This window comes from Periplaneta americana, chromosome 7, assembly GCF_040183065.1.
Source record: "Periplaneta americana isolate PAMFEO1 chromosome 7, P.americana_PAMFEO1_priV1, whole genome shotgun sequence".
Taxonomy (NCBI): domain Eukaryota; kingdom Metazoa; phylum Arthropoda; class Insecta; order Blattodea; family Blattidae; genus Periplaneta; species Periplaneta americana.
In genome coordinates, this window is record NC_091123.1 from 85,959,614 (window position 1) to 85,975,085 (window position 15,472).

At 32.5% G+C, this 15,472-nt stretch overlaps 1 protein-coding gene across 2 annotated transcripts in view; it reads left to right on the forward strand.

The window, feature by feature from the left end:
* The window catches only part of LOC138703253 (ras-related protein Rab6), a 195,936-nt gene that overhangs the window by 166,342 nt on the left and 14,122 nt on the right, over nucleotides 1-15,472 (forward strand). The window contains exon 7 of one of the 2 annotated variants that reach the window (XM_069830984.1): nucleotides 938-2,196. The exons of the other annotated variant lie outside the window; for it this stretch is intronic. Within the exon in view, the coding sequence (XP_069687085.1) occupies nucleotides 938-1,005 (68 nt within the window). The 3' untranslated portion in view covers nucleotides 1,006-2,196. Of the gene's footprint in view, nucleotides 1-937; nucleotides 2,197-15,472 lie in introns of those variants that run through there. 2 annotated transcript variants of the gene reach the window in all.

Below are 15,472 nucleotides of genomic sequence, written 5' to 3' on the forward strand. Positions count from 1 at the left end.
ACAGTTATACATGTGTGGTTAACTGAACAAATTTTACATGCTTTTAGTGCAATTGAACGTTTTAAAAATAATGGCAATTTATTATTTCAATCAGACAAAATTATTTGGATATAAAAATAAGCAGTTAAGCTGGAATCGACTTGATTTGTTTATTTCTGACTTCAGTTCTATACTTTATATTCTTCTCTTTTGTCCTCTCCCCCCCCCCCCCCCACATTTTCACGCAAAATATAAAATTATCAGACTTCAAAATTATGAAATTTTATAGTTCAGATTTTGAATTCATTTTCTGTACATAATCCATTTTCCTTCTTAATTTCAGATAACAAAGTATATAATTAATATATCAACTTTGCTGATTCATTTGTACAACATTAATTTTTCCTTGTGCTCGTGTCTCTTGTTTAAATTGTGAAAGAGTGAATACTAGGATTTAGGTAAACATGTATTATACATATTATGTTTTGTTGAAACAGAATGTTTAACTCACTGTTTAATAGTTCTTTTCGTAATTAAAAAGTTGAAAGTAAATAAATTATTTTTATTTATAATCTATTTCACGGGAAATAAATTTTATTACTAATTCAGCATGAAAATGGTTAAGCAAATGTATGTTCGTTCAGTAATAGTTGTTGAACATTTATTATTTAATTTCAGTAAACGTTTTTTATCATAATTCAAGTTATTGCTCCTTTTTGTGAAATTTAAATTACAATGTAGCAACTGAAGTAATTTATAAAACAACTTGCTGCATCTTGCATATACTACTAAAAAGCTATGTTTTTATCTAAAGGAAGTATATAATCTTATTCCTAAGTTTTTTAAACCTTTGTTATACTGATTTAATATGTTGAATGTACATTTTTTTAAGATCACTGATGATTATTTTAGTTGTTCTTTCTTTTTATTATATTATTTTCCTTAATGTTGTGTTTAGTGCAAGAAGTTGTATTGAAGGATACTCCAAATGAAGTGAAAAGTCAAGAAGGTGGTTGTGCATGTTGAACAAGTCACAGGACAGAATGCTATTTTTAAACAAGTGCAACTAAAACATGAACCAGGCGCAGAAACTGACGTCTATTGCTGTGTGCATTAGGTGACGAATGAAAACATATTTGTTTTCATTTAAGGATTGTGGTATCTTAATATTAGAGCTTACAGCTCAGTGCTACCAACCTGTTTCCGGGAAGGGAAAATAGTTTGTAAACTAATGGAATTTTATAACATTTAATGCCATAATAATAGTAATTTCAGTATATTGCAGTTTCAAAATATTTTCTTCATAATATGTGGAAACAGAGCTTATAATCTTTATGTAAAACACTTTATTTCATTTGGTTATTGTTCACTTAATTCTAGGTGAAAGATTTCATAATTTCTGACTTTCATATTTGGAATATTTACTTTCTTGTGCCAAATATAAAAGTGAAACACTATAAATAATGCGATAATCTCATTAAATTTTAATTGAAAACAGATTGTGGCAATATGTCTAATTCCAGCAAATTTAATTTATAAGTCCAACCAAGGAAGTAAATTATGGTGCATTATTTTAATATTTAATATACTTATTCTTCTGTGGGTATTTGTAATATATTTGTAATTAGTGCAGGGAGGAGTGAGTGAATAGAAGTGGGTTAAATAGATTCTTCTGTCAGCAATACATCTGCACACACAGGATGTGAATAGGCTACATGGTACATTTGTTATGGTACATCAAAGTAAATTCTAGAATAATTTTAAAATCTTGCTATCTTACATAATAAATCAGTATGTTAATTTCCAGATGTGAACATTTAAAATCCTGTACTCATACAAATATCATATTAATTGTGATTTGGCCTTATTTCTGCTAATTTATGTTTCAAATTCACTGCTCAGAAACATCAGTGTTACATTTAGTGCTCAGGTCAGAATGCCATATTTGTATAATCATTGTAGTATATATTTTAGTTTACCTGTTGTTACACGGGTTAGTTATAGAAGGTTTACTACTGATGCTGGTGGAAACATTCTTGAGATCTTGTTCACTCAAAGCAGACTTTAAGAATAACATAAATTATTGTCTTTAGTCCGATCATTTCACTGCATACTGTATGTTGGTGCTGATTTGATGAGCTGTAATGCTTCTTGAATGTTTAATGAAATAACTTTATACAAGCATTAGGAAAAATAAATGCATATGATGAACCATCATGTATTCTGTATCATATTTATCAGCTATAAATCTATTAGTGAAAGCTATTGAGCTATATCTGACTAATGTGTAAGAAACATTTAGGTTTCTGTAGTGTAGTGAACCTTTAGTTAATCTCTAATAATGCAAATGTGTTTATTTTCTGCTTTTGAATATGCATATATAGTTACACATTATATAATCCGTCTGAAAAGTAAGCTTTAAACTAGAAGTTTAAAGTATTCAAGTAGATGAATGAATATTTCCCGAAGTTTAAATTCTGTATATTTTTAGTGTTTCATTATGTATTAGTATGATTTCTGTTAAGAATTTTCATAAATTATTTGAAGGTAAATTTTTATCTAATTTTGAGGTATATATTGTAGGTTTTTTCTTTTCCTGGATTTTTTTTTTTTTTTTTTTTTTGTGAAGTATATGCTTTAGAATGATCAGATAATAAACATCTTTGGATCTTTGTATTTTGAGACACTAAATCTATCTGATGTTCAAATCCTCCTGTACATAATTGAAAATGCTTAAAGTACCTGTGTATAAGAAAGTGCAAGTGATAAGTTTTCTATAGTTTCACAGTTTCCACATTTAATTTATTTAATTAATTTCAGTAGCAAATACTTACGTGATTTGTTTCTTAGTAAGAAATGGTTTGTAAAATTTTATTGTAGCTTTTTCTGCAGCTTGCTTTAAAATATCCTTAGGTTTCATAGTGTACAGTTATCAAGGGGATAGCGAATTTATTTTATATGAATTTACTATTATTTGTATTTTGATAAGCAATATTGTTGGATCATTCCATACTACTTCATTAACTTATTAACAGGTTTAAATACACAGTATTCAGCTTGGCTCCTGACAGGGAACACGCACATCAGACATGCTTGCATGGCCAGTGTGTGATTATCAATCTGTAACCTTCCTCGTATTTTTACTCGTATAACTTCGATTAATAATAACATGCACACAATAAGTACTGACCTGTGTTACAGGACTTGTTGAATGTGGTGTCTGTCTGCATTCTCAATTTCGACATCATTTCATGAAATTCTTATTCATATCCTAACCCTTCCCCCTCTTCCAAAAGTAAGAGTATAGTAGAGGAATGTTCCCCACACTAAATACGAACTTAAAGATAATATAAGAAGAGAAATTGCAAGCATTATGTAAATATCTAGAACTTTGGAGTGTGAATACTATTTCAATCAAAAGATATTGAGAGTACATGAATGCATATGGACACCACTTGGAACAACTCCTATAACACAGTTTAATATTCATTATTAAATAAAATTAAAATTCTGTGCATGCTATTATTAATCAAAGTTGTACGAATAAAAACACGCAGAGAGTTACAAATCAATAATGACGTAGATTAGACCAGCCATATAAGCATACCTGATGTGCGTGTTTCCGGCCAGGAGTCAAACTGATTGCTTTGAAGATGTTACAGATGTTAAGTAAGTTACAAAACCTAGTTGAGAAGTAGTAATGATTCAGGAAACAGTGTTTATATATAGGCCTATAATAAACAAAATATAAATAATAAATTATATGAGGTCTTTTTGTAACATCTTAACTGCAATTTTAATACCATTAGACATCTTTGTAAAATATATTTAAACAAATGTTCATGATACAACTGTAACAGTAACTAAATGTTTAACGATTATTCCTTATTATTTTGTTTATAAAATCACAGTGATAATGACAATGACTATTATGATGTTGAGAAAGAGATGGAGTAGGAGGAAGAGGAACAAGAGAGAATGATGACGATAACTACAAAACTAAGTGCAAATTTATGACAAATAGGAATTTTATGAGTCTACAAAATTGAAACAATTTTAACTACATTTCTTGAAGTTCTGAACCCTAGAATTGTATGTGGCAAATTACTATAAATAAACAGAAATGTTATAAGTTGATAGTCTCCCCAATTTGGTTGTTACAACTGGATAATCTACTGAACAGTACACATTATATTCATATGGATTTCAAATTATATTATGCAGCTACACTAAAAATTAAAAAAAAAACTTAGAGATGTGCACCTTTATTAAAGATACGTGTATGTGTGTGTATTTACAGTGTAGATAAATGAGGACTTGAAGTAAATAAGCATCCAAGTGCTGTTTTTAAACTTATGAGAAAAGTGAGTCTTAATATATGTTGAAACTATAGGTGTATACACGTCCCGCCATTTATGAACGCCTAATAAAACAATAAAAAAAGAGTCTGGAATTTAATTTTTATTTATGTTATAAATTGTTATTCCATTAAAACACAATTTTCACGGAAGTGGAACTTAGACCCTTATTTACTTCAACTCTCCAAATGTGCAACAGCTACATACATAACAAGGAGAACAATTACATTATTGGATGTAATAACTTAACAGAAATAACATTAATATCTTCCCTTCAGGCACTGCCAGTCAGAAATGTACCATTGAATATATCATATAAATATATTATTGCGTAGGGGGAGTGGAAAAGACGATTACAGAATTAAGCGGTAAAGATAAAATGTAAACTATCAACAACTGGACACGCCTTTCCTTTTTAACACATATATTAAATAGGATTCTAACTACTACAATGTTTTCCATGCAAAAGAATCAGTACAGAAGAAGAATGCAATAAGCAATCAAGAAGCTGAAATAATACTACAAAACTCGTATAAAGAAATCACTTTTTAGTGGCATACAGTTGATATAATACAGTCCAACACAACAGTTAGTCTTGAAAAACAAAAATGTTACATCACAGTTTGCAACATTGTATTCTGTAAATTTAAGTAAAATTATTCACTAAAAGACAAGGATTGTAGAAATTACAAACAATATAATTATTATGTTAATAAGAAAGATTGGAGAATGCTGGGTTTGCAGTGAAGGACCTGCTATTGGGCAGAAAACTGAATTAATAATTATGTTGGGAAAAAAAAAAGTGAGAGAGAAGTGGAAACTATCTGGCATACCACAACTGGACCTATAATTTTTCATATTTTTAACAACCTTTTAACAGACATTACCTTGTAGATGAAAATGCCCAACAAATCTAGAGAAAATATTCATTACTCCACTACGAAGTACTTCCTCATTATAAATAGACACTCAAAATACTGAAGAGCACAAGGTACATGGTAACGTTCAATGCTAACATGGTTACATATCACATCATCGAAAGAAAAGCAGGAGAACTTCTAATATCCGAACTGGAACTGTAAAAGTTAAGTTTGTCACACAAATTTGGAATTATCTAGATGCTAAAAATACTATTGTTTCGTAGATAATATTTTGAATGTTATCTTGTAGATGATGTGTTGAACAATTTGACCATACTTAGAATTAAATAACAATTTAATGCAGGAAACATGGCACATAAGACATTTCTCAAGAAACTATGAAATTAAACATTAATGTAGTTAAAAGAACATTGCCATTATGTTACTTCAGACATGGAACACAATCTAAATCATCTACAGTATAATTCCAGGCAATATATAAATGGTATTCAGTAAATATAATAATAATAATAATAATAATAATAATAATAGTAATAAAATAAAAAAGTAAATCTATGGTGCTACAGCCCTAAAGGGCGCGCGCGCGCACACACACACACACACACACATACACACACACTCCCCCTCCCTCTCCCTTTCCCTCTCCCTCTCTCTCAGAAAAAAAAATGAACAATCCTCTAAGAAACAAAAAACAATGGCATTATTTTTGTTAGACTAAAGTGTCTTCTGATATTTTGTAAAATTTGTGTTTCATGTTTTAAGATTCTATTCCACTGCAGTACTGTGTAATATTATAATAGAGAGTGTTCATACCCTCTTCAACCACTAAATGGTTGTTGTTCACGTTTGTAAAAGAATCTTGAAGGATCTGTGCACCTATTCGTCTATCGTAAGGCTGTATTATATATTTCCCGCTTTGTTAAGTATTTATCATGTCATAGCTCCTATGATAATCACATTGTAATTTTTTTAATTGATAGCTCAATGTCTGAGGAAAGCACAGAAAAGAAATTCGAAATTGAAATCTTTTTTGAAAAGTGAGAAAAAAATACAAACTCTGATGTTATTTGTTCAGAATATACATTTACACGTTCAAAAGTTGGTAAGCAACTAACTTTTTTATTTTTCACTTTAGATGGAGGTCAAAGCGAGAGAAATCTTGAGAAAGAATGGAAATTACTTTTAAAAGTGGTCACTACTCAAAACATTTACTAGTTTCCGAGTTATGGCAAGTTAAACAAGTGTTTTGCTTGGCTGAGCATTCACGACTCAATCTTTTTCCTGTTGGAATTTCAACGAAAAATTCTTTCCTGAGCCTTTTTGTACTTCGATCTGAATAAATAATTTATCCATCTTGAGCTGTTCTAAGTAGATGAATATCATCCACAGTAATAAATCTGAACTGAGATGCATTATTTAAGGCACTATTATTTATGTGTGCTGGTATAGTAATTCATGTTATAAAGGATTCTCAAGATATTCGTTTTATGGGTAATTTGTCCTTTCAAATACCTTTAACTATTTTAATACCGAATTAGGCCTGAGGTAAACTTCATACACTTCCACATTATCCGCATAGAGATAGTGTGTCCGCTATTCAAATAAAGTGAGGTGAATGGCTCTGGTGGCTCTTTCTTCAATCACGTCAACATAGCATTAGCCATTTAGTGGGCGACAAGGGTGCGAAAACTCTAGTGTTTCAAAATGTTTTGCAGTGTTTCACATATTGCACTTGATTTTGAAATGAATTTTAGTAATTAATGTCAGAGTAACTTTTACTGGACTTTAAATAATAATGAAAAGTTTTGCGGATAATTCGCGATTTTCGATATCTCGTGGAAGCTCGTGCATTAATTACTGCGAATTATCAGGAGTCGACTGTAATAATAATAATAATAATAATAATAATAATAATAATAATAATAATGTATTCACGTCATTAATAGTTACAATAATATAATGCAAAACACACAGATGTAGGCCCTATATTTAATTTGTAAACTTTGCGTAATAGGCTACTTAATAATTTTGTCTTATGCATATCTGAAGTATAAATTGCTGTATGTATTAGGTAGCAAATAATATGATTTTAAATAATAAATGTTGCATAATTTTTTAGTATCTTCTCTTTCATCAGCGTCCGTATTTCTTTTTTTTTTGTTGTATGTGCTATCTGGTAGGATGGAAGAGAAGGCCTTATGGCCTTAATCCTGTCAGATTAAATAAATAAATAAATATTTACGTAAATTATGATTACCACCACCACCACCACCACCACCACCACCACCACAAGAATACATCTCTATAAAACTCATGCAAGACTAGTGTTAAGCTATGGTAGTAAAGTGTGGACAATAAGAAGAAGGGATGAAAGCAGGATAACAGCTAATGAGATGCGATTTATGCATTATACAGTAGGATATACAAGATGGGTCCATAAACGAAATGAGGAAGTAATGGAAAAACTGGGACTAAAGCCAATTCTCCATTATATACAAAATTACCAGGCCAACTGGATGGATGGACCATCTGTAACGGATGTCATCACACAGAATCCCAAGAGCTATGCTTCGTTATCTCCTTCAAGGAAAGAGATCACTGGGATGTCTCAAGAAATGCTGGAGGGACAATTCTTCTTTGAGACTGTAATGGACCACATTGCCTAATACTTGGAGGGATGATGATGATGATATAAAACGAATTAACTTAAAAATTCTCCCAGTAACCAAAAAAAGAAGAATGAAATAATACTAAAAGAACAATTTTCGAATATTTCTAATATGTGTGTACCTGCTTTAGTGTGCATGTGTTTGTGTATGTGACATTCGTGCTGTTTTTCAGTTTATTGCAGCTCTGCACTTAGTTTATCTTAAATACTGCTCATGTTCTCGGGCACTTTTATGGATTGAAACAGGTTTGATTCTAGTTAAGAAAATATTTTCTTTTTAATTTATAAAAAAGCTTGATTGCTAATGGAGCAAGTGCTTAGATTGGCAACCTTATTCACAGTTTGTAACATAACATCACTGAAATATTGAAACCTGACACATTACAACCAATTGTCTGTATTTATAGCTATCCTGATGCTTCTATTGTAGAAAAACAAAATTGTCATTAGTTGTCACGCCAGTTTCAGAACAGAATTGAGTTTGGAAACATCTGCTTAAGGGGTTAGGTACAGCTTACAGCAGTAAAATTTTTGGAACTATTCAACATTTTTTTCCTCGATTACTGTATCTTGTACAATAATGAAAATTGGTATGTGTGAAACACTGTCTTTCTGCTATAAAAATATTTTTACGATTTAAAAAAAAATTATATATATATATATATAATTTTTTTCAAAATTCAAAATGGTAGCAGTTTACTATGCAGTGATGAAGTGTTTCCCTCATAACTCATAAACTTGTTAAATTTTTCATGTTCTCTCTCTTTTATTTTATTGCAGAAACTCATGTTTACAATATCATGCTCTTTCATCTACATTCCATAATATATAATACTGGGTGTTCATTTCAAAATGTGTCATGACGTCACTGTTGTGAGTCAGCGATTTGAAGCGAGTTTCAGCTTTTATGTCAGAGAAGTTGCCTATATTTAAGGCGTTCAATCTGAACTTGAGAACATGTACGGTATAACTTGAACATCGTAGCAACAGATGGCGGTCTGTACGGTCTGTGTGCTACCATAACCTCTTTCGAACTGTGTTTTGCTCGGGCAAGTCGTACGCAGGGTATCTGTTATCATCGATTGCATACGGCAACATTCCACAATACAAATCAAATGCTCCGTGTCCATGTTGACCGTCGAAGTTAATGTCAACAAATACGTAAGTAATCGTTTTGACTCTCTCCCCATATCCCGACAGTAAGAAAAAAAAACTCACCTCTGTAGACTACGTGTTTCTAAACAGTTCACATTCCTGCCACTACCAGCGTTACCGTACGTATCGGTACGTACTCTTCAGAATGAACGCCGTACTTGCTAGGCAACTTCTCTACCACATAGGTAATTCGCCTTTGCGGAAGTGTAGGAAGATCGAATTCTCTAGGCTCATCGACTAGCCACATGACGACATACAGCGAGCCATGACACACTTTGAACTGAACCCTAGTATATTTTTTTTATTTTGTGTTAGAACAAAATACTAATATTTGACCATTTTTAAAGAATTTATGTTTTATCAGACAATTCGTCAAAGATGGAGCAGTGATTTTGCATCACATTGTAGATATGACATGCATAAATACACACAAAAAATTTCATCACAGAATATCGGATAGTTTTTTAGTTATGCACAGTGAACTGAATTTTGAAAAAAAAAATGCAAATAATGTTTTTTAAATTGTAGAAATATTTTTTTCATATAGCAGGAGGACAGTGTTCTACACATACTAATTTTCATTATTGCACAAGATACAGCAATGGAGGAAAAAAAATGTTGAATATTTACAAAATTTTACTCCTGTGAGCTGTACCTAACCCCTAAAAGAAAAGGACCCCTTAGCATAAATGATAAAGTGATGGTGACTATAGATCAGCACTTGGCAACTTGATCGTGTGCATGTCTGTAGTCGCATAATTTTGTCAGCAAATAAGCAGTGGCACATGTAACTTTATATTCAGAGTGGAAGCGATATAACTGTGCAGATTGAAGGGGGCAATAGAATGCATTAAAATAAATAGAAAACTATGATGTGGTTTGTAATTAAGTGCATGGTTAATATTTAGAAAATTAGGCTGAAAGTCTGCGTAGTCTGGCAACAGAGCATCACTCTGGCTCAGTCTGAACTGCTGAGTTGCGTCCCTTAGTCCCTTCAGTAGAGTTGTCAAACTTCCTAATGGCAGGAAATAACTGTGTTAATCTTTTTATTTGATTTGCAAGAAAATTGTCCATCTATTGAAAAACTGCAAAGGGATATATCATTTCTTATCATTTTCTCTAATGATAAGAGTAAAAATCAGAATCCTATTGGTAGTATTTATCGAATAAAACAGTGTTAATATTTAGGAAATTTTTTTTTCTTTTCTGAGAGAAGTATTTGTGTGGGACTAATTTGGTATTAGCATTTTTTGTGCTCTATTCAAGACATAAGTTGTTAATATTTGCAAAGTTATATTACTTCCACCAAGTATTGTCATTCTGTCTCATAAAAAAAGGTAGAGTTTTCACCATCCCGTGTTATACAATTAACATTTTTCTAGTGCAGGTTGCACCATAAATTTTACCAGTATAATGTTTTTTTTTTTGGACTTCTGTGTGAATATCTGCAAACTATTACTCTACTCCCATATACACTTGGAATATTTGCAATGTATTAGTGGTTACTATTCCTTTTCCCCTAAGTTTTATGTTCATTTTATAAATGCATTCTAATAATAATCAGTATCTTCTCAGTTATTATACAACTCAATATTTGAACTGAGAAATAACACAAACCACTCCCTATTAGATGTAGAAAGAAAGTACGTGAAATATTTCGATGATAATCATCACTTTTCTTATGTTACTGTCATTTTACTGCATGACTGTACTGACAGTGAAAACAATAACACCTCTCTACAAAAGATTAAAAATGTTTATAACAAACATATGTTGAAAAGGTGTAGCATATTCATAATTTAGACACGAAATTAACATGTATCTCTGATGCAAGAACAAAGGACACTTGAGTTACAGGTATTTAACAGATTGGTTTTTCTTCTCCACACTTACAATTTGACAGACAGCAATGACCTACCTCAGGGAGCAGTCCTTAGTACTTCCTTACTTAATATATTTATCAATGACTTGCCTGAAAATTTGGAGCATAACATAATACCAAATATGCCCTATTTGCAAATGATCTGGTAATCTGGGATTAAAAAAAAAAAACACTAGAAACCCATATTAATACTGCAATAAACAAATAAGAAAGATGGTGCTATAACAATTTAATGGAAATAAACACTGAAAAAACAAAGTATCAAATCTTCATGCTAGCAAAAAACCAATTCATATTAATATAACTTTGAAAGGAACCCTTTTACATAGAGGAAATAATTCTCAATATCTTGGAGTGATATTTGATGTAAATTATCTTGAAAAGAATATATACACAGGAATAAAAGAAGCCCAGAGTAGGCTAAATCTGGTATAAAGTTATCAAATATTGTAGTGAAATTCTCATCACATCAGCACCACAATGACTCGACAAAATAGAAAAAATATAAAATCAGGTACTTAGGCTAATCACAGGAGCAGTTAAGACCACTCCTGTTGACACAATGTGACTCCTAACCTGGCAGAAACCACTATCGCAGCATTTTGAAAAACAGGCAATAATTCAATTCGAAAAATAAATTATCTAACAGATTACTGGAGGCAGTATAAAGTCCTATCCCCTAAATTAAAAACACAGGAAAGCTTCATTCAGAAAGTATATAAATTACAACATCCCCTCACTTTTCCTTCCCATACTGAATTTAGCACTGAAATAGCAGATCAACTCACTAAGAGGGAAGTACCTTAATACAGAATTAAATTACTCAACCCTTCCCCTCTGAAAAATGTAACATTAAACACCAATACAGAAAAATTCGTGGACAAAATGAAAGAATCAGCTAAAGAAAGGTCATAAAGTCTCCTCTAGGAACCAAATCTAATCCCAAAAGCATCAAGAAAATAGGCTGTTGCAGCTTTCCACATGGTAACACAATGACTGCCTGGCAAAGTATCTACATAGAATTGGCATTCTACATTTACAAATGGTGTACTTTGTGGCAAGGACATATACCGGTACATGGACAAAGATTGCTTAGCTGTCTGCATGACCCTCCCAGCAGATCGAGACATCATCGAAAAGTATTGAACTGTAAGATGGTAAATAGCTTCATTGCCAACTAACTGGGAATTGGAAAAGAAATTGAAATTATTTGAATTACTAGAAATATTCAACTTTTTAAGATATTGGCCAAATTTCTCACGTTCTGTTACAAAATGTTAATGTGAAACTTTGAATTATGTATTTAAAGGAGATTTTGTCTAGAACTGCCAGAAAAAGTAAGTTTTCTTGTAGTAGATCCTTGATGACTCTGTTGCCATTGATGATCCCCCCTTATTTGGTTAAGAAATGAAAATGGACATATGCATAAGAAATGAAGAATAACAGCAACTCAGTAAGTATTTCAAAAAGTACTTAACATTTACAGTATTATGGTCTATCTTTATTTTATTGAATTTACACACATAAAGGAATGCAAGTTCTAATGTAATCATAAAGAAATGAAAATGTAATTATGTTTACAACTTGTGCATGTCTGGGATAATGTTTTTCTGTGCACTTCATTAGTACAAAGAGGTCTTATTGATGCCATATACCATACTTGACTTTGTTTCCTAAGTGTGTTAGATCTGACAGAAGAATGAGTTTGTAATACAATATTTAACAAAACATACTTTCTGTTGTATAACGTAATCCTTTATATCTTGGTAATTATATACCTAATTTTAATTTTCAATTATGTGTTGCTTTATTAAGAAGTTTTACTAAAATGTAATGCTTTGTGTTACTTCAACCAGTTTCATGTTCTGGTGTTGCCTTTTTATCTTCAGCCATTGTAATTGTTATAATATTTTACAGTAATGAGTATAAATAAGTGTGTGTTTGTTTTGGTGTAGTTATTTTACCTGCAAGCTATTTGAGGGACTACAATGAATGTAAATTGAGGAGATAAAGTAGTTATATGTACCCCTGATCACATATAACAGATTTGTCAGCCTAATGGACTTTAAAGGCAACCACTTTGATCAATTTCACTATGCTACCATCTAGCAACTGCCAAAGAAGTCACGTCATAACCCTTATGGAATTGCGTGGAGCAACTGTACTTCCATCTACGTAGCAGTCATTACAAAAAATGACTTTCGACGGTGAAGGTTCTGGTAATTGTTCTCATTTTATGTTGCCATTTTATAACATGGGAATGGCCAATCTGATGTACATGTGATAGGCTAGATACTTAATTTAATTATAAGCTTCTGATATAGGCCTACACTTATAATCAAAGTAGCATAATAGCTGACTGTTCATTGCCTAGGTGTAACAATATATTTTATATCCTCTCCAGGTGCCTTTTAACTTACATTATTCTATAATGTTATTACCTGTTGGCATGAATTGCATTGAAGGGAAGTATGTAATGAATAGTTTATAGGTGAAAGGTGATAAGAAGACACACTCATTTTGGCTGCTACATTTTTTCCTGGAGTCCTCTCATATGTCAGGCTTCTTTTAAAGGTCGTAAATATAGCTGAAGGACCTCGCAACTTGTATGTCTTCTGAAAAAAACTATACTTACTAATTTTATTGCCTTCAAAAATCCTCTGGCTCAGCAAGGTTTGAACCGTGGAAAAATCTGGTATTCAATGGCAAGCACGTTATTTCCTAGAACATTGAAGGTCATTAAAGAAAAGAAAATTGTACTTACTATAGAATACAGAATTTAAGTTACGTTCATTTTAGTGTAAAATTCCCTTGTGCATATAATTCCGTAGAAAATGCCGAACACTAGCACTAAAAGTTTTTAATTTCTGTATATAGTTCAGTTATTACTTTGTAACCAGTAAGGTCGAGCAGCTGACCTCATGGACGAATCCATGTCCTGCAAAGTTTCCAGCAATAGTTTCCAGTCTAGCTGTTAATGGGCGATTGACATTGTTCATTCCATAGCATTACCGTTAGTTCCTGTTGGTGCAATGCACTGGGAAAGAGGAATTTTCGTTCCACATACCTACATTGCATCAGGTACAAGAATCTGCCGAAAAAATGTATACACTCTTTAAGGAACGAAAACTATTTATTATGTGTTTGTTTTACATTTAAATACTGATCACACATGTAGTACTATATTCAGTTAAGCACTTGGTTACTTTAGATGTTCAAAATGTTCGCCATTGGCTGCCAGACACTTAACGTAATGACGAGCAGTCGCTGCAGCTACATCAGTCAATGTTTCAATGGAGATCACTGTGCATGCTGTTGTAATCTCCTGGTGAAGGTTCTTTAGCATGCGCGGCTTAAGTCGATAGACTTGATCTTTCACAGTTCCCCACAGGTAAAAATCCATAGGGCTTAGATCTGGCGACCGTGAGGGGAACTGAATGGGCCCTCTTCATCTAATCCATTGTCCCTGCAGATTGTCATCCAGGAAAGCTTGTACGGCTAGGTGGTGTGTGGTGGTGCTCCATCCTGTTGGTAGAAGACCTCATCATCGGCTCCATAAAGCACACATACACCTGGTGAAATTTATGTGCGTAACATTTTGAGGTACTCTCCTCCAGTGACAGTACCATCAAAGAAAAAGGATCCTACTAAGCCCCTAGATGATAGTCCGCAGCACACATGAATCCCTGGTAGATTGACCGCCTTATCCAAATGAACATGAGACTTTTCCAGTGCCCAGTAGATGCAGTTATGCCGATACACTGTTCCATTACATTTAAACTGGGCCTCATTAGACCACACTACCTTCGTCACAAATTGTTCATCTTCAGTTACCATTCGCAAAATTGAATTCGTCCATCAGGATCGTCATCATTAATCACATGCAGTAATTGTGGGATGTAAACTTTCTACTTAGCAGTTTTCAGAATTCGTCGTACACTTGTACTGCTAATCCCCACTTTACGTGCACATTGTGTAGCAGACTTCAGTGGAGAAGTAACAAACCTTTCCAACACGAGAGCCGATGAAGCAGGACTTGTAGCTGTATGCGGTCTTCCTGATCTTCCTTCGTGAATATCACAAATTGTTCCATGCGCCTCAAACTTGTCAATAATGCGTTTAATTGTTACGCAGGTTGGGGATTCTGTTTTGTACTCCCGCCTTCACTGACACTGCACTTCAATGACATTATCAAACCTCATAAACCACTTTAGAATGCATTTTCGCTACTCGAACCTCAAGCGTGCTCCAGCCATTTTGTTTTCTCACTATCGTGATGAAAGTACAGACATCTCTTGACCGAAAGACCATACTACAACATACTCGTAATTCAAATCAATTGACAATATCAATATCCCAATACAGTTTGACAAAGAGTGTATACTTTTTTTTTGGCGGATTCTAAATCTGTTATAAAATATACGTAACTGGTAGTAAGAATATAAAGAACGAATCGATAATCGACGAAAAATTGATATAGAAAACCGATTTTCCTCACCATTGGATTCCTTGGTGTATTTTTTCACAGAAATTTGCAAGGCTAATTAAA